Here is a 25,682-nt window from a genome sequence, read left to right on the forward strand (position 1 = left end):
TTTGCGGAAGGGATTTTGGCCCTTGGATTTTGCTTTCTGGGGGGTGTTTTTTAAAAATCAAGTCCTGGACAGGAGAAAAAGGCTGAGGGAAGGCCTAGGGTGGGGGTGGGGAGAGGCATGTTTGTCAGCTTAAACGTGGCTTTCTGGGGTGGGCCCGCCTTCCTGGGCCTGGTGAATAGGCTGGTAGGGGTTGTCGCGGGGGGTGGGACTTGGGTCCTGGGGGGCCATGAGGAGTGGGGACAGTCCCGGGGGTTGAATACCTGGCCCCCAGGTCCAGAAGGCCCTCTTCCTGGGCCCTGCTGCTCCCCTTTCCCCCTGGCCTCCATTTCCTGCCTTTGGCCTCCATCTTGTGGCAGGCCCAGGGCCCAGGGCGACTTCCGGCCCCCCTCTCCCAACCATCTTCCGGCCCCACCACCTCTGGACTGCCAACTCCCAACACTGCTGTCCTTGGCCTTCTGTCTTTCCTTGCTTTCTCTTGGGTTCTGACCCAGGCAGGGGAGGAACAGACACAGGAAGCCTTGGGTCCCTGCCCTTGCTGAGTCGAGAGGCAGTCTGTTGGTCCTCCACAGTCATTCCCTATTTCCTCAGATCCCACCCCCACCACACACTAGGGATCCCTTGAGCAGAGTTCCTACAGGGAAGATGGTTCCAGTCTTACTACACTGTAAGCTCACCCCATAGGCCCCTCTCCCTTCAGTTGCCTGCTCAGCTCCTAGCTCTAGTTTCTTGTTTTCCCCAACCCTTCTTGGGGCCATGTTTGCCTTTCAGCCTTCTCTCTCCCCACCCTTGGTGGTGGGGGTTCTTCACAGCACTGTCTTGTGCTCCCTTTCTCTCAACCCACCCCAGTCCTGCTCCCGCCCCAGCAGCACACTGTGGTTTGTACGGCACTGTGGCCACGTCCAAACCACACTGTGGTGTTAGAGCGAGGGTGGGGGAGGCACCGCTGAGGCTTGGCCCGGGAGGCCACCCTGGAGAAGCGACACAGAAAACATCTGGGGCCTTCTGGTGAGGTGGGAGGTGGGGTGGGGTGGGGCGGGGAATGGGAGGTGTGAAAGCCCTGGAAGCTGCCCCTCTGAAGTCCCCAGAGCAGTCTCAGGAGTACTGGCTGCCAGAGACCCCGGAGTACGTGCTGCCTCCAGAGAGCAAAGTGGAGTCTTTGTTGCCCACGCCCAGCTCCCCTGGCTCTAGCAGCACAGAAATATTGGCACTGGGAAGAAAGCCTGCCAATATTGGCTGTGCTGCTCCAGGCAGGGTGGTGAGAGCTGCCGAGGAGGGGCTAAGCCGAGAGAGAAGTGTCCCCCGTACTCCAGTAATGTCAGGCGGAAAGCACCAGGCTGAGAGGGAGATCTTTATTGTTTTTTGTATAAAAACGTCCATCAGTTGCGGGGGGACCCAGGCGTTGGGGTGCAGATGCTCATACAAGAACAGCAAGGTGGGCTGCCCCGGCAGCCTTTCCACCCTGTCACATGCAGGCCTTGCTCAGAGTCCCAGGCGATCCACAGGTCCAGGGTGAACAGTGAGAGGGGTCAGAGGTGGAAGGCTCAGCATGAGAGCAGAGGAGGATCAGCGGAGGTCAAGAGAAGGCCAGAATCCAGGGTCAGGCTGTCTGGAACAGGAAGTAAAATGGGCCGAGATGGAGCGAGTCCCAAGTAGGACTCCCGCCCCCCCAGAGCACCTGGCTCCTTACAGACCTGACCCCTGCATGCATAGCAGGGAACTTTCTCTTCCCCAGTTCACAGGAGGGGGCTCCTGCTGAGACCCTCCCCACCATCCCCCATCCCTTTAGCTGTTGTGGGAGGAAGAGGACTCCTACCCTGGTCGAAGTTGAGTTTCTTGGCTGGAGGAGTTTCTCCTAGCCCCTCAATATCCACCAGGTCACTGTTGGCGTCCGAGTCATTCAGAGCACTGAGTGTCACATCTGGGAGGGGGGCACAAGCTAGGTACTAGGTTCCCTGATGGTTCTCCCCCCACCCCACCCACTTCCCAAAGTTTCAACCTCTCCTTCCCTCCCTTCCCCACCCCAGCCAGTTTCTGGAAGCTTCACTGGGAGAGGAAAAGAGATCTGTCCTCTGACCAAAGCCCAACTCTCTCACTGAACCGCGGATAGACATCTAATCCCCAGGCAACAACTCCACAGCCCTCACCAGCCTTCTGTTTCTTTATGGGGGGACCCCCGGTCTCGGGGACACTGGAGCTGCTTGGTGGAGGAGCAGTTGGAGGAGGCGACAATACACCAGATGCCACCTTCTTGGGCCCTTTCTTGGGTGAATCGGCTGGAAGGGGGATACCAGAGTCTTCATATACCTTTCGTTTCACGGTGGCCTTTATCTGAGCCCTAAAGAGATGAGAGAGCAAGTTAGGAAGGGAGTCATAAAAAAGGCTGAGGGAATAAGGGGGTGGGGGCAGGGGAGATGGGCCACTCTGAAGGAACACTAGGGAGCCCCTTCATAGGAATTCAGGTGAAGGCCTCAACGACCTTTGCTACGGTTCTTGTTTTCCTGGAAGCTTTGCAGCCAATGAGGGCAAATGGAGCGTGAAGAGTGGAGTCCCTCAACTGAGGAGTGGGAAAGGCCCACCCCCTAATTCTCTTGTGGGAGAGATGTATGGATGTGGAAGGCTACCAGGTTAGCCTGGGTGACCTACAGGTAGATTGAAACTTATTAACAGATCCTGATCGACTAGTTCAGGATCATAATATCCCTGGAAACACCACAGGAGTGTTCAAAAGATCCGTATAAATAACCAGGGGATTCCTATTAGCAAATTCAATTACTGGGTATCTTAAACTACTGGGTAACCTAAAACTAAATTCATGTAAGGTCCTGATGACCACAGCATTTTAGTTAACTTCTGACCAATTGTGACAATTCTTTTATTCTTTCAGTTCTCGAGGGACTCACAGAGTAGGAAAGATGTTGAGCTGGAAGGGAGTTTGAGGAAGATGGAACAAATGGGTATGGAGGAAGAAAGCTGCCCACCCGCCCTTTCTCTGCCAGCCAGCCCTCCCTCACACTGTCCGTTCCTTGATGACACAGCTGATGTGATTAAGATCGTCCCCAAATCGCTTCACAGCAGCCCTCAGCATCTCTATCTCCGTCTCCGTCCACTTGGCACTGTCAGAAGGGGAGAGGGCAATAGCTAAAGTGGGAGGAGGAGGGATGTGGAGCCAGCCCACAGGCTACGCATTCCACAGCAACCAGCCTCCTCCCTGCAATGTCCGGGGCCCCTTCCATAAAGAGGTCCTCTTTAAAAAACAAACAAAAAAAGCAAAAAAATTCTTAAGGCCCTGTGGGAACCCTGAGGACTCCCATCCAAACGATAATGCAACAACCTTAGAAGAAAACGGCTCCCCCATCAACGTGAAACAGCTGCTGTAAACAGCCCACTGAAACTAATTCAACAAGTGGGGGGGGGTGTCTTACAAACAGAACCCCTAAACACAATCTGTTGCAATCTGACGGAATTCCACATGATTTGGGGTGAATGGGTAGTGGTGATGGTCTATGCTCTGCCAATGCGCAGCAGGACAGAATTGTGAAATGAGTCCGGATTACGAGCCTCAGTCTGTGGTTTATCTGTCATTCATTCATTCATTCAATAATCATTTATTAAGACCTACTCTGCGCTGTGCCAGGCACGAAGGGAAACTAACATCTGTCCCTGCCCTAGAAGAGTGTCGGTGTCTGTGATCGAGTCCCAGCGTCTGCTCTCAGCGTCCAGGTCCCCAGCCCGGGCTCACGTACCCCGCGGGGGAAGAGTCGGCCACGGGATGCAGCTGCATCGTCAGCTCTCCGAGCTTCGTGAAGGCGGCGCCCGCCGCGGAGAAGATCTCTCCGACCTGGGGGCGGGGCAGCGTTACGGGGGGCCGGCGCACAGCCCCGCGCCGTCCCGCCCGGAGCCCCTAGCCCCACCCCAGGTTGGACTCCCGCCCGCCCCCCGCCCGGGACGGAAGAGCCGCGAGCCAACTGGGGGGCCCGCCCTCCCGTGGCCGCCAGGGAGCGCTGTCCGCGAGGGAGGTCGAACCTTTGTGGACGCTGACGTCATGGCCCCGCGCGCCTCCTCACGGAGACGCCGCCGCTGCCGCTACCTCGGAGCCGGGACCACGAAAAGCCAGGCGGTGCAACGGCTCCGGCCCCCGCGCAGGAAGTCCCGCCCCTCCCCGCAGCTGATTGGCTCCAGTTTGGGCGCTCACCGCCTCACCAGCCGCGGTTACTTAGGCCGCCTCGGCGCGCGGGAAGGAGAGTGGAAGACGCCGCCTCACTTCCGGCCCGGTTTCACTCCACTTCCGTCGAGGGGTCGGGATTCCCTATTTGGAGGCCGACCTCTAACCCGGGTACCCGCCTTCTAACCCAGACACACACACGAGTCTTAAGAGAGCAGTTTCTCTTTATTGTGGAACGGGACGAGGCGAGGGGGCCGGAGGGACAGGGAACGGCCAACCCCAACCTCCCTCCACAGGAGCCGGGCGCCAGTTTGGAGAACAAGGGATTGAGTCTCTCGCCAAGAAAACCTAGTCCGCAGAGGGCGCCAGAATGGGGGGCGGGGGCTGTGACCTGGTGAGGAGAATCTTTAAATAGAGGAGGGAGCTGGAGAGGGGGAGCGCGACCGTGCTCTAGCGCACCATGTATTCCTTGCGCTTATTGAGCCGAACTTGACAGAAAGAGAAGCCTCCGAGGAGGAGGTAAAGGCTCGCCGCGATGAAACAGTTGTAGCTGACTTGCTCGTAAAGGTTGTATATGTTCTGGGGGCCATTCCTAGGGGTGGGGATTAGGCAGAGAAATATCAAACATTAACAGCATACAACATTTGCGGAGCACTTACTAGGTGCCCTGTACCGTTTTAAACGCTTTAACGTGTATTATTCAATCTTCATAACCCTTTGGGGTGAGTTTTGTTATAGCATCCACTTTGCAGGGGTGGACGGAGGCACAGAGAAGTCCAGTAAAATTCTTAACAGCCACATCTAAAGCGGTGGGTTTAGGATGGTCTCTGAGGTCTGACTCCCAAGACTGTTCCTGGGTGCTAGGGAGAGCACCCAGTTTCCCAGGCACCGGGTCCCAAGTGTCTAGCCTCCTGCCATTCTCCGCCCCCTCCCCCCGCCCCCAATTCTGACCCATCCCCTGCCTCTCCAACTTACTCAAAATCTTTCTCCGTGAAGGGGACGTCCTCAATTAGCACAGCAGAATGGACATTGAAAAAGATTCCGAGCATTATCTGAAAAAAGAGAAAGGGTAGGTTGTTTTAACTCAGGCATCTGACCTGGTCGCTGCCTGAACTCCTCCCACTTCGAATGTTGCCACAACATCTGGGTCTGGGAATTACCAGAATGAGCTGGGATTAGGGATGGTTGTTCCCGGATCTGGACTCCGGTCACCTGGAATAGAGCTTGAATGGTGACACAGAGAAGACGTGGTTGGGGCAAGGGCAGGAATAGTGAACAACCCAGGAACCTTGATTATCCTCCTCTCTGGAGGCGTCATTATCACGGGACAGGGCGAAGGGGCGGGGGTAGAGGGAATCGGCACTTCTCCATATTATTTCTCCCTTTAGTGGAGCGGGTAGAGTCCTGAGGAAATAAGGCCTAGCTATCCATTTCGGGAACAAGCGGTCCCTCTCCCCACTGCCCTCCATTCAGCTCAAGGATCTCTCAAGAACCTAGGTCTCCTTTTACCTTGAGGGTACTCCAGATTTACCAGCCCCGGCTCCCATTCCAAGCTCCAGCTTCCCCTCGCCCCTCCAAATCCCCATTTCTCAATCCACTTCTGTCTCATTCTCCAGAGGCTAATCAACTACCCCCTCCAGCCTGTTCGCTGCTTTTCAAGGCCTGGAGTCTCCTAGCCTTCCAGCCCTCCGACACTGAGCCCCTCAGGCCCTCTCCTCTCCGGTTGTCGCCCGGCAGTCCCCTCACCAACATGATCACTCCCCAGGCGCTGAGGACGATGCCACAGGCGGCCAGCTTGGGCCCACAGCACAGAAGCGACGCCATGAAGAAAGGAGTCGGGGATCGCCTAGATATGGGCCAGGCAGGAAATCGGTGAAAGGAAGGCCGTAGGAGCTGGAAAAAGAGCTGGACTTGGGGGCTCGAGCTGCGGAGGACGTAGAGCTGTGAGGGAGACCGAGGGGGCGTAGCCTCCGGGCTCAACCATCGGGCCGGGGGGGAGGGCCGCCAGGCGGAGAACGCTGGCGCCTCCGGGTCCTCTCGGGACTTCCGAGGAGAAGGGCGGTATTTCTGAAATTAGAGTCCACTATTGACCAGTATGGATCAATAACTGGGGCTCGAGTTTTGTAGGAGCAAAGTCCTCCGATTTCTTGGGTACCCCCCTCTCCAGTTTGGAATGGGAGGAACCATGGTGTCACGTGACCAAGTTTGTCAAGTCAGCTGACGAGGAAGAACGGGTAGCCCGGTTTTGGAACAGCGTTTATCTCTGGCGGAGCTCCAGGTAAACTTGGCGATGGGCTGTCAGCAGCCGAGGATTGAGATTATGTCATTTTGGTCTCAGATACCTTAGTTTTGAGTGGTGTCCTGCGCTGGGAAAATGGTAATTGAGACAGATTTACACCGAGAGAACGCTTCTGTCTCCTCTCTACTCATCCGTACCGTTTGAAATAGACACTCTGACACGGTAAAAGGAGATGGCAACCCCTTCCCAAGCCCAGGCGTGCTGTCGTGGCTAGAACGCTTTAAAATTGCTGAGAGTTCTTGGCATTGGAGATCCTTAAGTAACGTTTTGTTACCAAACATGGAATACTGAAGAGTTTTGGATACCAAATCCAGGAAAAATATGGGCGTTAGGAAAGTCCAGGGGAAGCGGACTCAACGAACAAACTGTTAAGGTGAGTGGCCCTGCCAAGTGTGCTGGAGAAGGCAATAAGTGCACAGAAATGTCACTTTTCTTCCTTACTGTAAACTGAGAAGACGGAAACTTTGAACACGATAGAGTCCAAGATTTTAAAGATATGAATAGGTTATGTACCTTCCAAAGAAAAATTTTGTATACCTCACTGGTGAAACGGAGAAGGCAATGTCACCCCACTCCAGTACTCTTGCCTGGAGAATCCCAGGGACGGAGGAGCCTGGAGGGCTGCAGTCCATGGGGTCGCTAAGAGTTGGACACGACTGAAGCGACTTAGCAGCAGCAGCACTGGTGAGAAACAGGTCTATAGACATTATTCAGGGGAATAGTGGTGTTTGAAGAAAATAATTTTTCCCTGAGTTTTTTGTACCTTTTCTAGTGAGGACAGTGGTCATAGTATAATTGAGAGGGGTCATTTTGATCCCAAGACCCCAGAACCAGACAGACACTGCCAGTGGTTAGCATAACTTTGTGATATTTTCCCCTTTATTTTGTACGTATTGTTCTTTAAAGGATCCTGAAAGAGCACTTGGAACCTGGGAAGCACTTAGAGATCCCAGGGCACTGAAGCTCCTGAGGAAGTGACCTTCAGACAAGTATTTTGTGTCTCTTTTGTTTGAGACTGTCTGGAAGGAAACCATTTTGGAGTGAAAAGTTTTTCTTTTGCCTTAGAAGCACCATTCTCATTCGGGGACTTTGGGGGTAGGTGTATGAATAGGAGAAACGGGTGGAGGGAAAGCTGCCAAGGTAGAGTCAGGAATTTTTAAGTTGGCCACCAAGAGTGAAGTCAAGCTTCTGGGAAAGGAGGATGAATTGAGGTGGTCGATTTCTCCAAGAAATCTTCCCCACCCTCCCTCCCTTACCACCCCCCCCCACCCCCCAACATTCTCTGGATGTTTCTCAGATAAGGTCAGTGCCTCAGGCTGCTTCAGGGGCACCCTGGTGCAGGTACTGCCCCTGAGGGCAAAAATCCACGGGGTTTTGTTGTTGTGCTTTTTGCATTTTAAAATGGTTACTAAACTGAACAGAGAATATTCTGTGACACAAGAAGTTCATATTTCACTGTCCATAAATAAAGTTTTATTGGAACATAGTCACATTCATTTACACGTTGCCTGTGGCTGCTTTTGTGCTACAACAGGAGTGTTGAATAGCTGTGACAAGAGTCAGTGTGGCCTCCAAAGCCTAACATATTATCAGACCCTTTCCTTAGGGGCTTCCCAGGTGGTGCAATGGTAAAGAATCCAACTGCCCGTGCAGGACACGCAGGTTTGATCCCTGTATTGAAAAGATCCCCTGGAATAGGAAATGGTGACCCACTCCAGTATTCTTGCCTGGTGGGCTACAGTCCATGGGGGTCACATAAGAGCTGGACATGACTGAGGGACTCAGCATGCATGCCTGCAAAGGCCTTTGGGCTCATAGGATACAGATGTAGGTGGTTTAATTGGGAAAGGAAATAACCTCAGCAGCAGGATGAATTTGAGCATACTCTGGGAGATAATGGAGGACAGAGAAGCCTGGTGTGCTACAGTCCCGGGGGTTGCAAAGTGTCAGATGCGACTTAGCAACTGAACAGCAACACAGAGTTGACTCATTGGAAAAGACTCTGATGCTGGGAGGGATTGGGGGCAGGAGGAGAAGGGGACGACAGAGGATGAGATGGCTGGATGGCATCACCGACTCGATGGACTTGAGTTTGAGTGAACTCCGGGAGTTGGTGATGGACAGGGAGGCCTGGCGTGCCGCAATTCATGGGGTCGCAAAGAGTCGGACACGACTGAGGGACTGAACTGAACTGAACTGAAACTCAAGATGGAATTGTCAGTCCCAGAGCTGATCTGCTGTCTGCCTATGGGGGGGCGCCCTAGAGCTCAAATAGTGATGCTGTTCTCTATGTGGCTGGGCTTTAGGTATTCATAGGGCAGGTCAAGTTGCTCATTTCGGGCTGTAATTTCCCTTTCCAAGTTTTCCAGATCTGTTTGGAATTGGTTTAGTACAGATTTGGCCTTGGGGTCTGAGAAATACTTTTCTTTGTGATGCCCCAGAGGCACCTAAGAAAGAACAAAGGATCTAGTCAGTTTTGAGTTCAAAGGCAGAGACACCTAGAGCCTTGCCCTACTCTGCTGTTCCCTTCCAACTGTCGTTTCCATTTCCCCAGAGTCCTCTCTTACCATGTCTGGCTGACGGCGACCCAGATGCCATGTGATGGCCATTTGAAGACAGGCTTGTCGGACATCAGGTAGTGAGCCCATCACTGTGGCCATTGTCACATCTTCCTTGGTGGTGGGTGGGGGCATCCGCATTGTGCATGGGGCATTAGGGACCCAGGCATACCAGTCCAGCTGGGGGAAGAAACTGCAACCCTAGGATCCTAGTACTTAGGGTTTGAACCCCCATCTCTCCCATGGGCATCCCAAGTCCAAACACTTGCCTTCAGGGGTCTGGGCTTTCAGCGCTCCATACCTGGCCCTGGTTGATGGCCCCATGCTGAGCAGTGCACGTGAAGACACACATAGTAAGGAAATGGCAGAGTTGATTCTGGGACTGGAAGGACACAGGGAAGCCTGGGCAGAAAAGGAGCAGGATTTAGAGGCTACAGTCTGAGAGGAGAGAAATAAAGGCCGATGTCTTCAGATGTCTAGATTTTAGAATTGATGGATGTTTGTTTAGTTCATTTGTTGAAATATATTTGCATCAGATGTGGGCTTCAACTCAGACTCAAGTAGTACAGTTGGGTTACTTAACCTCTCTGAACCTCAATTTCTTGACCTGTAAAATGTGAGTGATACTTACTTTATAAATGAGTTAATCACCTGGTGTGGAACAAGTCTTCCAATAAGCAATTATTGTTACTTTGGAAGGGTGGAGGGGGAGCCAAAAAGGTTTGAGTGATCAGAAACCCTTTGCCTCAAAAAGTGGTTGAGAATTTAGGGATGTTTCCTTTTGTTTGCAGACAGGGAATTGCAGGTGTCTAATTTATAATATGAAAGATAAGCAAAGTTATAGATTTACAATGTCACAGGCAAGAGAGGCTTTCTGCAAAGATTATGTTCAAGCCACTCAATTTATGGTGGAGGTGGGGCTCAGAGACCCAGTAATCCTGTCAGTTAAGGTGAACAAATGTAATCACTCCTTTTTTATAGATTAAAAAAAAATCAAAGACAAAAGAGATTAAACTGCTTGTAGAGCTTTCCTGGTGGCTCAGTGATAAAGAATGCAGGTGTGGGTTCATGGGTTCAGTTCACTGGGTGGGGAAGATCCCATGGTGAAGGAAATGTCAACCCACTCCAGTATCCTTGCCTGGGAAATCCCATGGACAGAGGAGCCTGGTGAGCTACAGTCTGGGCCATCTCATAAGAGTTGGACACGACTGAGCGGCTAAACAAACAACAGGACTGTGGTAATTGGGAAAAGGCAGAGGCTGACCTTGAACTTGGGTTCCTAACTGCTAATCTCAGGTTTGTTTTTATTTTAGCACATTTTTTTCTAAAAAGTCTGCTGAGAAAATGAGGCAAAGGTGAGCTGTGAGAATTGAGGGAGAGTGGATGAAGAGAAAATGAGAAGCACTTATTGGAAGCTAAAGTTGACATGTGGATGTTTATTTTCATTTTCCAAATGTAGATGCTGGGTGGGGAAAAGATGGCCAAGGAGAGGAGGAGGGGTCTCCCGGGAGCCTGTGGAACCCAGGGGACAGACTCAGATGTACTAGAAAAAGTTTGGTCCTGGAAGGGGGGTGGTGCAGCCACTGATGCTCCAGAGGGACGCTCCCTCTTGAGGGCGAGTGTCAGGCTAGTGCTCACAGCACCCCCAGAGGCTGGCCATAGCAGCTTCCCAGTAAATATCTGTAGTTACCTCACAGAGGCAGAGATGTCAGTGTGAAATGTGAGGGACAGGGACGGAAGGAAGATTTGGAGCAGGCCATGCTGGCCTGTGTGTTAGAGGAGGAGTAAGCCAGGAAGAGCCAAGAAAGGCTGCTTCTTCCCCAGAGGATAGAATGCCAGTAGGGGTGCTAAAGGCAGTGACTTGATTGTGGGGGAGGCTGGATCAGCCAAAGCGACATGAGCCTCAAGGGGGCACTGACTTCAGGGTTGATACAAAGCCTGTAGAGCGTTGTGTTGTGTTTACATCTAGAAATGACCTTGCACTGTGGTCATTGTGCAGTTGGCCTGGACTTTCTCTGTGTGTGTTGGACAGTGGGAGGCAGGAGAAGAAGAGGGAAAACAGAAGGGGTCATCATGGACTTTGGTGGAAAACTGTTCCCATTTATGTCCTCAGGAAGGAATAGACAGCCACGAGGAGAGAACGTGAGCCCCAGCAGGGCTTGGGAAGATCCCCCACTGTTCCTGAGGGATGCCATGCTGTGGCAGGTTAGGGGAGGGGGTGAAAGTGAAGGATGATGGCCAGGGTCTCTGAGGAGGCCGATCCTTGGGCATTGGGAATTGTCCTGAGTCTTAGGAGGCGGAAATGGTATTCAGATGTTTGAAGAGTGGAGGGCAGAGGGTGTGATGAGCGGGCGGGGTTCTGAACTCAGACTCTGCTCTGGGCAGAGTGTCTGAGGAGCTCCCATCTCTGGGAGGGATCTCACCTCGCTCCTGGGCCTGGAGCAGCCCCACCTCAGTGATCTCCCGACACCAGGCCTGCAGCTCAGGGTCCCCTTTTACAACGTCATCCCCATGGTAGAAGAGGTGGACAATCCCCTCCACATACCTGCCCCAGGGAGAAGGGAGGTGAGCTCCTTAAGAGGAGAAGGCTCTGGCTTCTGACCTCTACACTTTTCCATGGTCTCTGGCCAGCTTACTGTTGCTGCGTCTGGGTATAGAGTCTTCTAGGCCTGCCTTTTGGGTCACTCATAGCTGTTTCTACAAACTAGCCTAGAGAGGAAGGACACGTGGGTCCTTAGTTCTAGGCGTTCCCAGACATTGTTGAAAGCCTTTCTTTCTAACAAAACCGCTGATTTGTCCAGATCCCTCAGTCTTTGCATCCACAGCTTTCCCAATCTATGCTGTCTGTCCCCAGTCTGCTCCTCAGACCCCACCCACTGACTCCTCATGCTTCCTCATCTCTCCCCAGGATCCCTTTCTCTGCTTTTCCTGCCTGGACCTTCTTGTTTTCATGTTCCTTCTGCCCCATGCTGACCTTGGGACCAGAGCCCCACTCGCCTTCTCCCCACCTCACCCCCGCACCAACTCATTTCTTGGCTTCCCTCTCACCCACCGGGCAGTGATTTCCCAGAGCCGTAAAGCATCGCAGGCGTAGAGGGCACCCGGGGTTCCCAGCAGGTGGCGATCAGCCAGATCGTCAAGAGGACAGAGGGAGCGGTAGGTCAGCTGAGCCAGGGCCCGGCGGAGCAAGTGCACATGGCCCCCTCCACCGGTGCTCACTGCCTGGGACAAGAGAGATGCAAGGCCTTGAGGAAGAAGCCAGTGCACAGTATATAAAGGGTTTTCAGATGTGGCATTTTCACATTTTAGAGACATGGATATAAAGGGCTCATAGGTTTAAGGGTCAGGACATTCATCCAGGTTGGTCTGGGATCTTGAAAGTGGCAAGAGATGGTAGAAAGTCAGACAGTGATGCAGCCCCACTCACTTTATCAAATATGCCTCCGTCTGAGATGAGCTGAGTCCGTGCCCTGGTGTTGATTTCCATCGTGTAGCGGATGTGTGGCATCAGGAGCTGGGATGGGGGAGAATAGAGGGGGTCGATTATGGGGGACATGCTCAGGTCCTTCCTTGTAGGCAGCATGATGGCCTTCTCTTCTCTTGACGCTTCCTCCCTTGACAGGCTGGTCTCTTCCTGTCTCCATGATCACGCCATCTCATGATCTTGTCACCTCTGTGAGTCGTCATTCTCTCTAGCCACACTGACCTGGTTTCACTTCAGCAGTCATTTTATATTTGTCCAAGGTACAGGAGCCTCTAAGTGTTGACCTTTCTCACCTCCTATCCTCATGTGATAACAGCGGCTGATTATAGGGTCTTTTGCCTTTTGTCTCAGGAGGCTACAGTGATGCTTACATGAGTGATGCCCTTGAATAGCAGCTGTTATTTATCTTGATGATTTCCACCTGGAGTGTAGATGGCCTTTGAGAAGCAGCCCCTTTTGATTTGCTTTTACTTTTTTTCTTCCCCTCTTTGGCTGTGTGGCATGTGGGATCTTAGTTCCCTGACCAGGGATCAAACCTGCAGCCCCTGCATTGTAAGCATGGAGTCTTAACCACTGGACCACCAGGGTCCCTAATTTGCTTTTTTTTTTTTTTAATACTACACATTTATTAAAAAGGTCAAAAGTTTAAAGAGACTAAACATATTGGCAAGGATATGGAAGCATTGGAAGTCCCAGACTCTTCTGGTAGGAATACAAAAGAAAACAACCATTTTAAATCATAGTATGTGCAGATGTGCTCAGTCACTTAGTCATGTCTAACTCTTTTCGACCCCATGGACCATAGCCCACCTGGCTCCTCTGTCCATGGGATTTTCCAGGCAAGAATACTGGAGTGGGTTGCCATTTCCTACTCCACGGCTGATTTGCTTTTATACTCTGTCATCCTCACAGCTTAAATTAATCTCTCTACTTATTTCCAAAGTCACACCTCCATCCCCTGGTTGCTTCATTGTCAGGTTTTGAGGGGTAGAGTTGGGTACCTTCAGTGAGGAGGAGCCATACTGTGCCACCTGTGTAAGCAGCAGAGGTGAAGTGAAAGTCACTCAGTCATGTCTGACTCTTTGCAACCTCACGGTCTATACAGTCCATGAAATTCTCCAGGCCTGAATACTGGAGTGGGTCGCTGTTCCCTTCTCCATGGGATCTTCCCAACCCAGGGATCGAACCCAGGTCTCCTGCATTGCAGGCGGATTCTTTCCCAGCTGAGCCACCAGGGCAGCAGAGAGGCTGTCATCAAATCTCCTCCCACCCCAAATTAGGCAGTTAGACTCCCTCTATTTTGCAAGCTTTTCAAGAAATAGCTTTTCCTTAGCTATTAAAAAAGGCCATCTGATCTTCCATGCATTTCTTTTTATCTCAGACCTTTTTGTTTTCATTTCCACCCAGTTTATGTACAGATTTCACAAAGGGTTGATATTTATCTAAGTAGTTGTTGCTGGAGACTTCAGAATGAGCCAGAGAGAACTATGGGGTCAGAAGGTCAAAGCAGCTCACACTGGACTGAAACTTTAGAAAGTTCATGAAAGTTGCTGAGTGTCATAGAAAGCCCAACATCCACTTGAGAGGAGAAGCCTGAGGACAAACAATTCTTAATAATAATCGGGACCTCCTCGATGGTCCTGTGGCTAACAATCTGCCTGCCGATTCAGGGGACACTGGTTTGATCCCTGGTCCAAGAACTAAGATCCTACATTCCAGGGGGACAACTAAGCCATATGCCAACTACTGAGCCTGAGCTCTAGAGCCCACAAGCTGCAACTACTGAAGCCCACTTGCCCTAGAGCCTGTCCTCCACAACAAGAGAAGCCACTGCAGTGAGAAGCCCACGCACCATAACTAGAAAGTAGCCCTCACTCACCACAACTACAGAAAGCCTGTGCACAGCAATGAAGACCCAGCACAGCCCGCCCCAAAAAGGTAATAATAATAAAAATTGCAAGAACTAATTTTTTTCTAGCTTTTAGCCTGTGTTATGCTATTAGGTCATTTTATCCTTTAGCAGCCCCACCATGGTGTTCCTTTTGTCCCCTTTTAGACATGAGGACACTGAGCTCACACCTGTACAAAGGTTAGGACTCAGGATTCAGGCCTTGGCAGTCTGAATCCAGAGCCTGCACAGATCACCTCTGGGACATTGGCCAGCTTGGTTCTCCTCTGTGTGCTGATAACAGTGCAGCTCTTTGACATGATGTTGCTCTGGGAGTGGAGACAGGTGGGCACAGGGCTCAACTCGTAAAGGGGGGATATTTTCAGTGTGAAAAGAGGCTTAGCCTATCCAAGGTGAGCAGAAGATAGTGAGTGGTGTAGGAGCACCATGAGATGAGTAAAATCCAAGATTCTGCTCATCACACCGGACTCCATCTTGTCGGTGCCACCCCAGCCTCCCGAGAGGCCACAGCTACTGCTGGCCAGGCTTTAAGGGACCTGGCAGGCCCCCGGCTGAAGTACAGTTCAGTCCTTCTTCCTGCCAGGTGCTCACCTGTGTGTCCTGCCAACACTTCCGATTCCATGAACCTCAAACTGAATCTCATCTTCGCTTCCCAGCTGGCTTCTTTCCTGGCTTTCCTGTTTCTGACAATTGCTCTGGTTCATATGCTTGTTTCATATGCATATGTTCATATGCAGTTTTGTCCCTTTTGCCTTGTTCTCTATATCTAAAATGTCATCAAGATTTTGAGGACATTTTTAAGCAAGCATGAGCCTTATGTTGCTGCTGTCAGCTGAGCAGTAGATGCTGAGCTCACTCTTTTAGAAAATTACAGGATTTCTAGATCAGTCTCCCACACCCACCCTTAGGCTCCTGACTGTTGTAGAAGCTTAGACCTCTGACTTTTCTGTCTGTGCTCTGATACCCAAGCTTGCTGCAGCTACTGTTCCTTCCCTTCCCCAAGTCTGATGATGATTATTTTTTTTAGCTGAGCCATGTGGCATGTGGGATCTTAATTCCCAGACCAGGGATCGAACCTGTACCCCCTGCATTGGAAGTGTGATGTCTTAACCAGTGGATGGCCAGGGAAGTCCTTGATTTTTTTTTTTTTTTTAATTCTTGTCACCACCTTGCCAACACATGTCTTTCTCCATTTCTCTCCTGGGCTGGGATAAGCACCCTGTTAGGCCACTCTCTTTGCCTCTTGCTCTGTTCCTACTTAGCACTCTCAGTTGGGGTGGAACGTTCTCTATCAATATTCTAGTGTTACCAGCTGTCTCGTGATTTCAAATTCTAGGTCCAGGTATTGTTCTCTGGGTAGTTCTTATGGGCACCATGTGTCTTTCTGGCTAAATCGTAATCTACTAAGGCAGGAACAAGGCTTTTGTTTTACTGGCAATATTCTGGCTATACTCTCGGCCCATTGCTAGATTGTCAGATCTGAGAATCTCAGAAGGTTCTTTTGTAATATGTCCTGAAGAAATGTTAAGTGACTCAATTAAAACACAAGTCTCAAAATATTGATACAGTCTTTCTTTCTTCTGTTCTCCCATCTTTTACAAAGTGATAAAATTTTTTTGCTGCTATAATATCATATGATGAGGCTTCCCAGGTGGTGCTAGTGATAAAGAACCTGCCTGCCAGTGCAGGAGATGTAAAAGTTCTGGTTCGATCCCTGGTTCAGGAAAATCCCCCAGAGGAGGGCATGGCAACCCACTCCAGTATTCTTTCCTGGAGAATCCCATGGACAGAGGAGCCTGGGCTACAGTCCATAGGGCTGCAAAGAGTCAGAAATGACTGAAGCAACTTAGCATGCACACATGCAGTATCATATATTGGCCTCTTTCCTTTCTTTGGGGTCTGAATGAAGTAGGACGTGGAGGGTAGAGGTGGTACCTTGAAGACAGGGTGCAGCCCTGGGAGGCACCTCATGGTGGCCACAGCGATGACCTCAGCCAGCAGATGGGTGTTGAGCAGATGGTATTGGAGCTGATGCAGTTGGAAATCTGAATTTCGGACCCAGGTCTTTGCCAGGAGCCAGGCAAGTGGAGGATCCGAGGGCAGGAACAGTGGGGGGGTCGGGGAGATGGGGCTGGGAGGCTGGATCTGGGAAAAAGAAATTAAGCCTTCATTTAATTCCCACTTTATGTGTGACCTTATGGTCAGCCATCTTGGGGAGACAGATGAGTAAGTACGATTTTTGCCATCCAGGAGGTTGTAATCTAGAGGATTAGGAGGAGGAAGAATGAGGCCCCTTCCACCCTGCCTCTCACTGCTGTGGCACCGTGCACCCATCATGGTCTTCAGGGTGAATGCAGGGGGTCTGAAGCAGGGAGTCCAGTGAAGAGGTCCTGATGGTGGTTTGGGAGAAACGTGATGGGGGTCTGAGTTATGGTGGGGGATGGAAGGGGAAGCTGGGTGTATGAGATAATTGACAGGGTTTGTTAAACTGACTATTGAGAACAGTGGGAGAAAAGAGTGGACTGAGGGATTAATTAGTGACTCTTAAAATGTGTTCCCAGTCTTGAAGCATCCACGTCACTTTGGAATTTAGAAAAGCAAATTCTCGGTCCCCATCCCAGATGGACTGAATCAGAAAGTCTCAGGCTGGGACCCAGCAAACTGTGTTTTAACAAGTCCTCTAGGTCATTCTGAGGCACACTGCAGTTCAAGAACCACTGCATATAGGATGAGAACTCCAAAAGGCCATTATGACTCTTGAACAAGTCCTTCCAGTTGGGTGAGTCAGGAAAAACCGGGCTGTAAGCAGAGTGACATGAGGACAGGTCTCACTGTGTGAGGATGGAGCTTGGGAGCCAAGAACCAGGGGGTGGGTCGTCAGGTGCAGAGGTGGAGGTGAACAGCAGCAGTGTTGGGAGGGGGTGCCTGGGGCACCTCACCTGGATGACCATGGGTAGCAGCTTCCCACTGGGGTCCATCTTGAGCATGACGAGGGGGGCAGCCAGGTACTGCTTCTCTCCTCGGATCACGTTGGCTGGAATTCCATCCAGGAGGATGAAATCAGCCTCAAACAGGGAACCGTTCTGGGGAAAGGAGGAATGTATCCATCCTTTGAGTTTCAAGTCTAACCCAAGAGGGCAGGGGCAAAGGGGGAAGACATTTCAAGACATTTATCTTGATTCTTGCCATCATCCTGTGTCAGTTACAGAGTCTTATTGGCAGAACCAGAGCATCTGGCCTGATTCCTCTCATTTTAAGTGACAAACAGCCTAGTGAAGGTAGACGTCTTGTGCAGGTCCGGTTTCAGAACAGGCCTGCCCAGCCCAGTGTGCACGCTGGCCCCTTGTCCACATGGCCAGGCCCCTACCCCACCATCCTGCAGTGATCTGCTCCCTGTGTTCAGCTGTCACCAGCTCAGCAAACGCTCTTTCACTCCTCCAAAACTCACCTCCTGTGTCAAGGAATCCGCAGAGGTTGCCCTGCCAGCACTGCTGCCCAGTCCAGTGCCCACATGCCCATGACATGCTCACATCTGGCCTCGCTCATCATCCTCTATTGCAGCTCACCTCCTCCAAACCCAAGTAACCTCCACAGTTCTCCCCCAGAGTTCTACCCCCCTGATGGCACATTTTCCATCTTTCTTCCTCCCTTTGGACACTGGTGTCCAGGGCACTGACGTCAACCAGGAGACGACATTGTCCCTGGTAACACCACTGGCCCTGTCTGTGCCCTGGGGCTCCATCCTGTTTCTCCTCCATGCTGGGAGCTCCTCAGAGTTTTCCCTACATACTGTATCACCTCTAGTTTTTCCAGCACTGGAGTCTGGACCAAGGGTTACCACAGCCTCCCTTCCTCAACTCATCTTTGGTCCTTCCCCTTCACCACTTCTGGCTGCACTGCCAAGGTGAGAACAGCGCAGGGTGGGAGGGATACCTGGAGTTCTCTCTCCAGCTGGGCCCGTAGCTCCTCCATCCCTGAGGGCAGCACCAGCCGGGAGGGCAGAGAGGTGCAGCGTCTCAACAGCATGGGGTTGGCGCCATTGAGAAACTGGTAGCCAAACAACTCATCGTCCCGCCAGCGCTGGTGAACCTTCTCTGTGGGGTCGGGGTGGAGTGGAGTGGAGTGGAGGAGGAGGTTTACATGGTAGGGATGTCCCTCCTCCAGGCCCTACCCCAGCAATGTAGGCATGTGACCACCCCATATCCAGTCCCTATCTTTTCATCTTGAGGCCTCTGAGAAATGACCCAGCACAATATAGTCTCATCTGTGAAACACTTATGAGGGACTGTGGAGTGTGAAGGTCGGGACATCAAGAGAGGCCATCAACAGGTTATAGAGACGTGGGGAACCACTGACCAGCCAGGGGGCTCTTCTGGCCCCAGAAGATGAGATCAAAATCCTCCAGACTGGTCCAGGAGCTCAGGAGGGTGTAAACACGTTTGAGGACCATCTCCAGAGCCCTAGAACAGGAATCAAGGCGTGAACCCACTTGCCCATCCCTCAGCCCCTCACCATCTACCACCATTTTTTAGACCTCCCGGCCCTTTCGCCACTCTGATCTCCAAGCCTGTTCTCACCCCGCCTTCAGTGTCCACTCAAAGTCCAGCCTCTTCTCCTCGTGGAATCTCATATTTGCAGGTAGATCGTCTTCACAGCCTGCAGCTATTGTCAGAGGTAACCCTTCCTTCCAGGTGGCCCAGCTAGGAAATGGGGACAAGGCTTCAGGAAGGGTGCCCAGGTCAGCAGTGGGGGTGGGGTCAGGGAAGGGGGATACCACTGAGAGGCCCTGTGGGTGCGTGGTCACCGGTATATCTTATGTCTTTCTTTCAGCTCCTTCTCTCGATGTCTCTGGAACACATCCAATGCATTGTTTCCTGCCAGGCGGGCTGTGGAAATGTTAAGACAATTGGCCACAGTCTTTGTGGTCTTGGGCTCTCCCCCGCTTGTCTTCATCTTCCTTTCAGCAGTCATGGGCCCTGCTCTGTTGCTTTTATCTCTGGCCTTGCATCACTCCATTGATTTCTGAGACACATTTACTTTGTCATTGCCAACTGTGTACTCTGGGTTTTGCTAATCTCAACCCTCATCTCTTGCCTTGAGACAGTCTCACGTTTGACATCTTTTCTTGTCCGTTAACTCGCCTTTCCCCACTTGATCCTATTTCATCAGTATCTATTGTTGGAAAAATCACTGTAATTAAGGTGATAAAATCTTGTGAATCCCTTGCAGTCCAGTGGTTAAGACTCTGCAAGTCCATTGCAGGGGGCACGGGTTCAATCCCTGGTTGGGGAACTAAAATCCCACATGCTGAGCAGTGTAGCCAAAAAAAAAGGCAGGGCGGGGTGGGGGGTAAAGTCTTAGTCACCCATATGCCCTTACCTGTTTTCTTCTGTATATTGCCTTGGTTAATTTCATATGTGCTGAACCTCACCTACCACACCTCAGCCATCTTTGGAAAGCTATGAGGAACAGCTCTTTGCTTTCTTTCTCTGATTTCACTCTGTTGAGACCCTCAGAGTCTATTATCACCTTGTTCCTGCTCTTAGCTGCATATTTACTCACCAGTGTCAAAGTGATGTCTTTCTATCCTTACTTGCCCTGGCCTGCATTTTCCTCCGTGATCATCTCTCTTACTATTTCCCATGGTAATAGATTCTGAATTGGCTGTCCTCATTCACCCCACCCGCTGTCAGTGTGCACCCTGTCCCTCATGGTTTGCTTCCGTGTTTTTCCAACCAAACCAGCTCTCCAAGTCACATTGTTTATTATTTCCCATAGCTGTCTCCTCTCAGGGTCGCCTCCATCCGCTATTCCACTTGCTACCTGTACCTGCCCTGCCCCAACTTGTTCCTCATCCCATACAGATCTCCTTTCTGCTTTTACTTCAGCACTTCTGTTTCCCATCATTACTGCGACTCCCATCCCCTGCCCTCATCTTGGAGGGTGGGATCTACACCTGAACTTATGTCCCTGTCCAGCTCCACTTGCAGCCTTTTTTTCCCTGTGTATAAATTTGGCATTTTATAACTTTCCAGTGCCCTGCCTTCTCCACACTTGCTGAACACTCACTTTCCTCAAGGCCCTCTGACCTTCCTCAGCTCCCCATCCCACCCTTTCCCATCTGTTCTCCAGGACCGTGCACCCCTCCTCCCGACACTGCCCCTCACCGGTGGCCTCTGGCAGGCACAGCACGCCGTCACCCTGCACCCAGCGGTAGCACGGGAACGCGGCCTCCTCGCAGGCTCCAGGGCCCCGCACCGTGATGCGGTCGCAGAACCACGCGTCGTCCACCAGGGAGTGGTGTTTGCGCAACTTCACGAACTGCAACGGCCCCAGGTCCTCCGGAACTTCGTGTTCAAACTCCTCCTTCTGTGGGACCAGAACCCAGAGACAGTAGCAGGGTTCCAGGAAAGGCCGTTTTCCCGGGGTGGGTGGGGGTAAGTAATGCGGTGGAGATAAGAGAGGAGGGGACCTTTGTGTAGCCTCGGTTGGCAAGGCCTCTAAATACAGCATTCCTCGTTCTGCCTCCGGACGCTTGCGCGGTGGGTCTCACCCCTATCGCACCGGCAGAATGAGGGAGCCCGGCGCGTGGCCCGCAGTGTCTTGAATTGATGTCCTAGCATCAGCACCTCAATCGGTCATTTAACTGACCTCCCCCCGCGCCCTCCTTACTAGGAGCATCCCGCTTGACTTCAGATCCTATACTGACACTGGCACGGGTCACTTGAAGGAGTTGGAGGCTGTGAGGACCAGGGCCGTCGGGGAGGGAGAAGGGTGTGCACCCTGCCTGGACCCTGGCTCCCGATCCTCTCCGCCCAGGCACCGGCGGCCCAACACCTGAAAGCCCCAGAGGACATGGTCCTGCCGTCGTTTCGCCCCCTATCCCGCCCCCTCGCCGGCCTCCCGCGTCCCAGCTCGCCCGCTGACCTGGCCTCGCGCCGGCCGCAGCTGCAGCTCCAGCTCCGTTTCCCCGAGAGCCCCGACCAGCCACAGCTGCACGCGGTTGTGCGAGCCGGCGAAGAGCGAGGCCCCGGTGGCCACGAGGATGCGGTAGCGGCCCATGGCCACCCCGGCGGCTGAAGCGAGGGGAGCCGGGTCCGTGCGCGCTTCTCGAGGCCGCCCGGGGCCGCCGGCAGGTGTCGAGGAGCCTCAGGGCCGGTCCCGGGCCTTTAAAGATGGGCCCGCGTCCCCGCCCTCCTCACCACATTCAGGCGTTCCCAGTCTCCGCCCCAGACTAGCCCGAACCTGCGAGCCGCCGCAGAGCCGGCTGTGGGGAAGAGCCGCGCCTCCCGGCCCGAGCGCAGCTGCGAGGGAGATAAAGGGGCCCCGGCCTGGGGGAAGCCGAGAGGACGGATATGCCCGAGTTTCTCCTCCCGAGGAGGTCAGAGACCTCGGGGTTGACGGGAGCAGGACGAGGACACTCCCCGAGGTCGCCGGGACTTTTGGGGAGCTTGAAGGAAGAGGGAGTGTGTCAGTCTTCCAAACGGAGGAGAAAGTCCCTGCTTTTGTGGGCTGGGACCTGGGGAAGACCTTGGGCCGAGCCCTGGAAGGTCGACCTGGGTGGCTGCCGTGGGACATTCCTGGGGAGTGGGCTTCTCTGGACCCAGTGCAGCCCAGTCAGTCTTCAGTTTCTGATCGCTACCTGATTTGAGCGCAGTCCTTCAATAAATGACCAGAGTTTCCCCAGGTTGCCTAAAACTTGGAAAAGTAATGGCTGAGAGACTTGCTCCTCACCCCACCCCCAACCTCGTGTCAAACATGGCTGGGTTAGGACACCCCCCCCCACAAACACATACACATCAGATACTGCATGCTATGCATGTTAAGTCGCTTCAGTCGTGTCTGACTCCTTGGGACCCTATGGACTATAGCCCACCAGGCTCCTCTGTCCCAGGGATTCTCCAGGCAAGAATACTGAAGCGGGTTGCCATTTTCTTCTCCAGGGGGTCTTCTGGACCCAGGGATCCAACCCGCATCACTTTATGTTTCCTGCATTGGCAGATGGGTTCTTTACCGCTAGCGCCACCTGCCAACCCCTTCAGATACTGAGGGAGGCCTAACTGAGGCAGGGCGATGAGAGCTTCCTTTTGTCCTGTCTTCATAGTGGGTGCAGAGAATGTTAGGGACCCAGGTGTGAAGGTGCAATGTGGAGCCACTTAGGGACCCAGCATCCTTGGCCGATTCCCATGGACTTTGTCCCTCCAGAATGAATACAGCCTCTTTCTCTTCTATATGTTCCAGGTACATTTTTATTCTGGCCTCACTGACCCTGGCGGAGAAGGCAATGGCACCCCACTCCAGTACTCTTGCCTGGAAAATCCCATGGACAGAGGAGCCTGGAAGGCTGCAGTCCATGGGGTCGCTGAGGGCCGGACAGGACTGAGCGACTTCACTTTCACTTTTCACTTTCATGCATTGGAGAAGGAAATGGCAACCCACTCCAGCGTTCTTGCCTGGAGAATCCCAGGGACGGGGGAGCCTGGTGGGCTGCCGTCTCTGGGGTCGCACAGAGTCGGACACGACTGAAGCGACAGCAGCAGCAGCAGCACTGACCCTGGTGCTTGCTTTCCCCACAAGAATCCAATTTTCTCCTAAAAAACTCAGGTGTAAAGTTCTTATTAGTCATGACTTTCTACTTTTTTCATCTTCCCCCTTGTCTTTATCCCACTTTGAGCACACACCCCCACCCCCACTGTCTCCTGGTCGTATGTGGCACTCAGGGCCAGAAACTGGGGAACCAGGGAGCAGAAGGATGATTCAGGGCTCAGGCTTTAGCACCCACCCAGGAAGCCTCTTGCTGGTCCCTACCCAAGTCTTCTTGGCCCTAGTCTTTATAAGCATTTGGCTCACAGTGGACGTGCTTGGCAGCCTGGGCTAGGCCAGGGCAAGGTAAACCTGCTTTCTTGAGCCAGACCCTCAAAAATGACTCAACATGTTGGTCTTTGGTGGGCATGAGAGGGATTCCAGTCCTGCCTTCCAGCCTCCAGACCTTACAGAAGTGTCTGATCCTTACTGGGTGCCCTTCCCCTTCTTATCTTCTGGGCCCACTCCCGCCTACTGCATCCTCAGTGCTCGGGGCTGGTGTCTGCTGGCTCCCAGTTTCCTCCAGTTTGGGGGTATCCTGTAATATCCAAATAGTGGCTCACATTCCCCGTCTTTTGTAGTAGCTGAACCTGGCCTTTCCACACGTGACCTTCAAGTGTCACTTTTACCTAAAAAGAAAGTTTGCGTGATGCTTCCAAGACTAGTCCATACTCCAGCCTGCTTCTCTACTGTTCTGTGACACCTTTTCTGCCTGCTGGAGCGTACTCAGAGGCAGGGTGGGGGTGGGGATGGATAATCCAAGCTACTACATATGCTAATAAGTTAATGTTTAAAACAGAACAATACCTGGCAGTAGTCTCCATATGTATTCATTGCTATTCTTTTACTTACATTCTGGAAACAGTTTTCAATTGAATGTCAGCATCAGTGTTTCTAGAACTTTCTCTGCCTCTCCTCACCCCATATTATTTTCCCACATCCTTTCCATTTAGAGGTCTTACTCCTCAAAACCTTCTCACTTATTCTTTTTTTCTTTTTCAGCTCATGCATTATATTGGGAAATATAATGAAAAACAAGATTTCCCAACCCAGGAAAAGCTCTCCACAAAGGCAGTGGAGAAAAGAAAATAGTTTTATACTTGAATAAGCATTACCAGAATGTGATGTGCGTCACAGGCCATCTGCTAAGAGATTGTAAAGATAAAGTAATCCCATCCTGTTATAGTGCCAAACAGATGCAGCTTTTACACATGTTCTCAAGATAAACAGTAACTAGTTCTCAAGTAAGAGGCTTGAGAGCACCATTTGTCACACACCGTTCATCCTAACTTTACCTGGTGATTGGTGATCCTTGGTGTTATTAGTAGGGTTAATCACAGGAAAACCCACATCCTCATATCTTTATGACAGGAAGTAGTTTTGCATCTCAGAGCAAGGTGCTCACCTCAGATAGGGTCCTATCCTCTCACAGAAACTGGGAGGTAGGGGTGCTCTCTGTCCTGATTTCTCCATTTCAAAGAGATGACTGCCAGGGCCTTGAGAGAGAGGCATTCCTGGGTCATAAAGCTGCAAGAAGCTGGTTTAGCTTCTAAAAAGATTCCCATACATTTCAAAGAGACAGAGAAAGAACTTTTCTGTCTTTTCTAACATTAATGCTCTAAGGAAGGGATTGGAGATACTTCCCAGTGGCTACGACTCCACACTCCCAGTGCAGGGAGTCCGGGTTCCATCCCTGGTCAGGGAACTAGACCCCACATGCCACAGCTAAGAGGTCTCATGCTGCAGCTGAACAGCCCACATGCCGCAACAAAGGTTGAAAATTTGCCTGTGCCTCAACTAAGACCCGACGCAGCCAAATAAATAAATAGTAAAAGAAAAGAAAGGGTTGGAAGAAGTCTCTTATTTTCAACAGAGAGAATTAAGCTTCTTATTTTAAAACATTTACTGGTCCTTACAGTTACCATTTGTTCTTCTGTTTACCACAGGAAGGACCAGGGGCTGGGTTTTGCAGTAGGGAAGCCCGTATGTGCACTCCAAAGCTGAACTCTCCTCTTCTTCCAGATCCCCAGGGCCCTGTTTTCTGTCTCACTTTTCTACCACCTCTCTTTGCAGGACAATTTAGCTTCTTGATCAAAGCTTCTCTCACTAGATACTTCCCCAGGGACTGTGGGTGAGGGAGGTGGACCTTGCATTTCATAGCCAAAAAGTCTTGTTTAAGTGTTCTGAACACAAGAGCAATTTCATCCCCTTCTTTTCTCCTGTACCAGTGTGGCTTAGACTTCAGTTGGCTAGAGGGTCACCCCACTGTCCCCACTCCATGAGTGTTTGGAGCCCATATTTGGCATAGGACTACAGAAGTTTGTGTTTATTCCTTGAGGACAAATTGGACATAAACACAGCATTATAAACTATTTAAGTTTAAACTAAACATAGGCTCTGATTTGAGGGTTGACTATATCACGTATTTTTCCAGTTAGTAATTTGAGTACCCCTCCCCAGTGTGCAGGAAGCCCAGCACCCCCCCTCCCCCCACCTCCGCCTGAGTGTGGTACTCACTTCTGTTCTTGTTCACTGGTGGCACTAGGGAAATGTTGTTCCTGCACCATCTGATGGGTCATTTCTAGTGCTGCATGGGCCTGCTACACAGGCCACAAGAGTGGCCCACACTTGGGATTCCCAGCTCTTAGCTCACACAGGGTCTCCCAGAGTGACTGTGGTGCCAGGGG

The 25,682-nt window shown here is 51.8% G+C and overlaps 4 protein-coding genes across 10 annotated transcripts; 1 reads left to right on the forward strand and 3 right to left on the reverse strand.

Annotated features, from left to right (window-relative positions):
* Positions 1 to 1,335: 1,335 nt before the first annotated feature.
* On the reverse strand, positions 1,336 to 4,190 carry C4H17orf49 (chromosome 4 C17orf49 homolog). Of its 7 annotated transcripts, none has more exons than XM_055576744.1 (6): positions 4,024 to 4,190; positions 3,744 to 3,838; positions 3,012 to 3,113; positions 2,145 to 2,335; positions 1,814 to 1,936; positions 1,336 to 1,602 (listed from the first exon to the last, which is right to left on the reverse strand). In XM_055576744.1, exons 1-6 carry the CDS (start codon positions 4,042 to 4,044, stop codon positions 1,598 to 1,600), a joined length of 537 nt encoding a protein of 178 aa, XP_055432719.1. In that variant the 5' UTR covers positions 4,045 to 4,190; the 3' UTR covers positions 1,336 to 1,597. The 7 variants fall into 7 exon arrangements, with proteins under 7 accessions (XP_055432719.1, XP_055432717.1, XP_055432720.1 ...); XM_055576742.1 differs by having other exon boundaries at positions 1,336 to 1,606; XM_055576745.1 differs by having other exon boundaries at positions 1,814 to 1,918; positions 4,024 to 4,180.
* Positions 4,191 to 4,368: 178 nt separating this feature from the next.
* Positions 4,369 to 6,080, reverse strand: RNASEK (ribonuclease K). The gene is made up of 3 exons (XM_055576752.1): positions 5,909 to 6,080; positions 5,138 to 5,214; positions 4,369 to 4,754 (listed from the first exon to the last, which is right to left on the reverse strand). Exons 1-3 carry the CDS (start codon positions 5,984 to 5,986, stop codon positions 4,613 to 4,615), a joined length of 297 nt encoding a protein of 98 aa, XP_055432727.1. The 5' UTR covers positions 5,987 to 6,080; the 3' UTR covers positions 4,369 to 4,612.
* Positions 6,081 to 6,419: 339 nt separating this feature from the next.
* Positions 6,420 to 25,406, forward strand: LOC129649384 (synaptojanin-1-like). Its single transcript, XM_055576749.1, has 2 exons — positions 6,420 to 6,834; positions 20,545 to 25,406. Exon 2 carries the CDS (start codon positions 21,473 to 21,475, stop codon positions 22,061 to 22,063), a length of 591 nt encoding a protein of 196 aa, XP_055432724.1. The 5' UTR covers positions 6,420 to 6,834; positions 20,545 to 21,472; the 3' UTR covers positions 22,064 to 25,406.
* On the reverse strand, positions 8,725 to 21,474 carry ALOX12 (arachidonate 12-lipoxygenase, 12S type). Its single transcript, XM_055576725.1, has 14 exons — positions 21,340 to 21,474; positions 20,580 to 20,781; positions 19,217 to 19,298; positions 18,990 to 19,112; positions 18,769 to 18,872; positions 18,346 to 18,506; positions 17,352 to 17,495; positions 16,348 to 16,557; positions 12,447 to 12,533; positions 12,072 to 12,241; positions 11,443 to 11,564; positions 9,321 to 9,421; positions 9,029 to 9,199; positions 8,725 to 8,908 (listed from the first exon to the last, which is right to left on the reverse strand). The coding sequence occupies exons 1-14, from the start codon at positions 21,472 to 21,474 to the stop codon at positions 8,729 to 8,731; spliced, it is 1,992 nt and encodes a 663-aa protein (XP_055432700.1). The 3' UTR covers positions 8,725 to 8,728.
* Positions 25,407 to 25,682: the final 276 nt, after the last annotated feature.

The sequence above is a fragment of the Bubalus kerabau genome, chromosome 4, assembly GCF_029407905.1.
Source record: "Bubalus kerabau isolate K-KA32 ecotype Philippines breed swamp buffalo chromosome 4, PCC_UOA_SB_1v2, whole genome shotgun sequence".
NCBI lineage: Eukaryota > Metazoa > Chordata > Mammalia > Artiodactyla > Bovidae > Bubalus > Bubalus kerabau.

Bases quoted from the DNA above. Each gene is read 5' to 3' on its own strand.
- C4H17orf49 (XM_055576742.1), bottom strand. From the start codon at position 4,044: ATGACGTCAGCGTCCACAAAG. The intron at 3,114-3,743 runs GTACGTGAGCCC...CCCTTCTGACAG, and splicing joins GCCGACTCTTCCCCCGCGGG to TGCCAAGTGGACGGAGACGG. The intron at 1,607-1,813 runs GTAGGAGTCCTC...TTCCTGTTCCAG, and splicing joins GAAACTCAACTTCGACCAGG to ACAGCCTGACCCTGGATTCT.
- ALOX12 (XM_055576725.1), bottom strand. From the start codon at position 21,474: ATGGGCCGCTACCGCATCCTCGTGGCCACCGGGGCCTCGCTCTTCGCC. The intron at 16,558-17,351 runs GTGAGGTGCCCC...TCTTTTTCCCAG, and splicing joins TGCTACCCATGGTCATCCAG to ATCCAGCCTCCCAGCCCCAT. The intron at 9,422-11,442 runs GTGAGATCCCTC...TTTTCTGCCCAG, and splicing joins GCTCCAGGCCCAGGAGCGAG to GCTTCCCTGTGTCCTTCCAG.
- LOC129649384 (XM_055576749.1), top strand. From the start codon at position 21,473: ATGGCCACCCCGGCGGCTGAAGCGAGGGGAGCCGGGTCCGTGCGCGCT.
- RNASEK (XM_055576752.1), bottom strand. From the start codon at position 5,986: ATGGCGTCGCTTCTGTGCTGTGGGCCCAAGCTGGCCGCCTGTGGCATC. The intron at 5,215-5,908 runs GTGAGGGGACTG...CTCTTTTTTCAG, and splicing joins CCTGGGGAGTGATCATGTTG to ATAATGCTCGGAATCTTTTT. The intron at 4,755-5,137 runs GTAAGTTGGAGA...CCCCACCCCTAG, and splicing joins TTCACGGAGAAAGATTTTGA to GAATGGCCCCCAGAACATAT.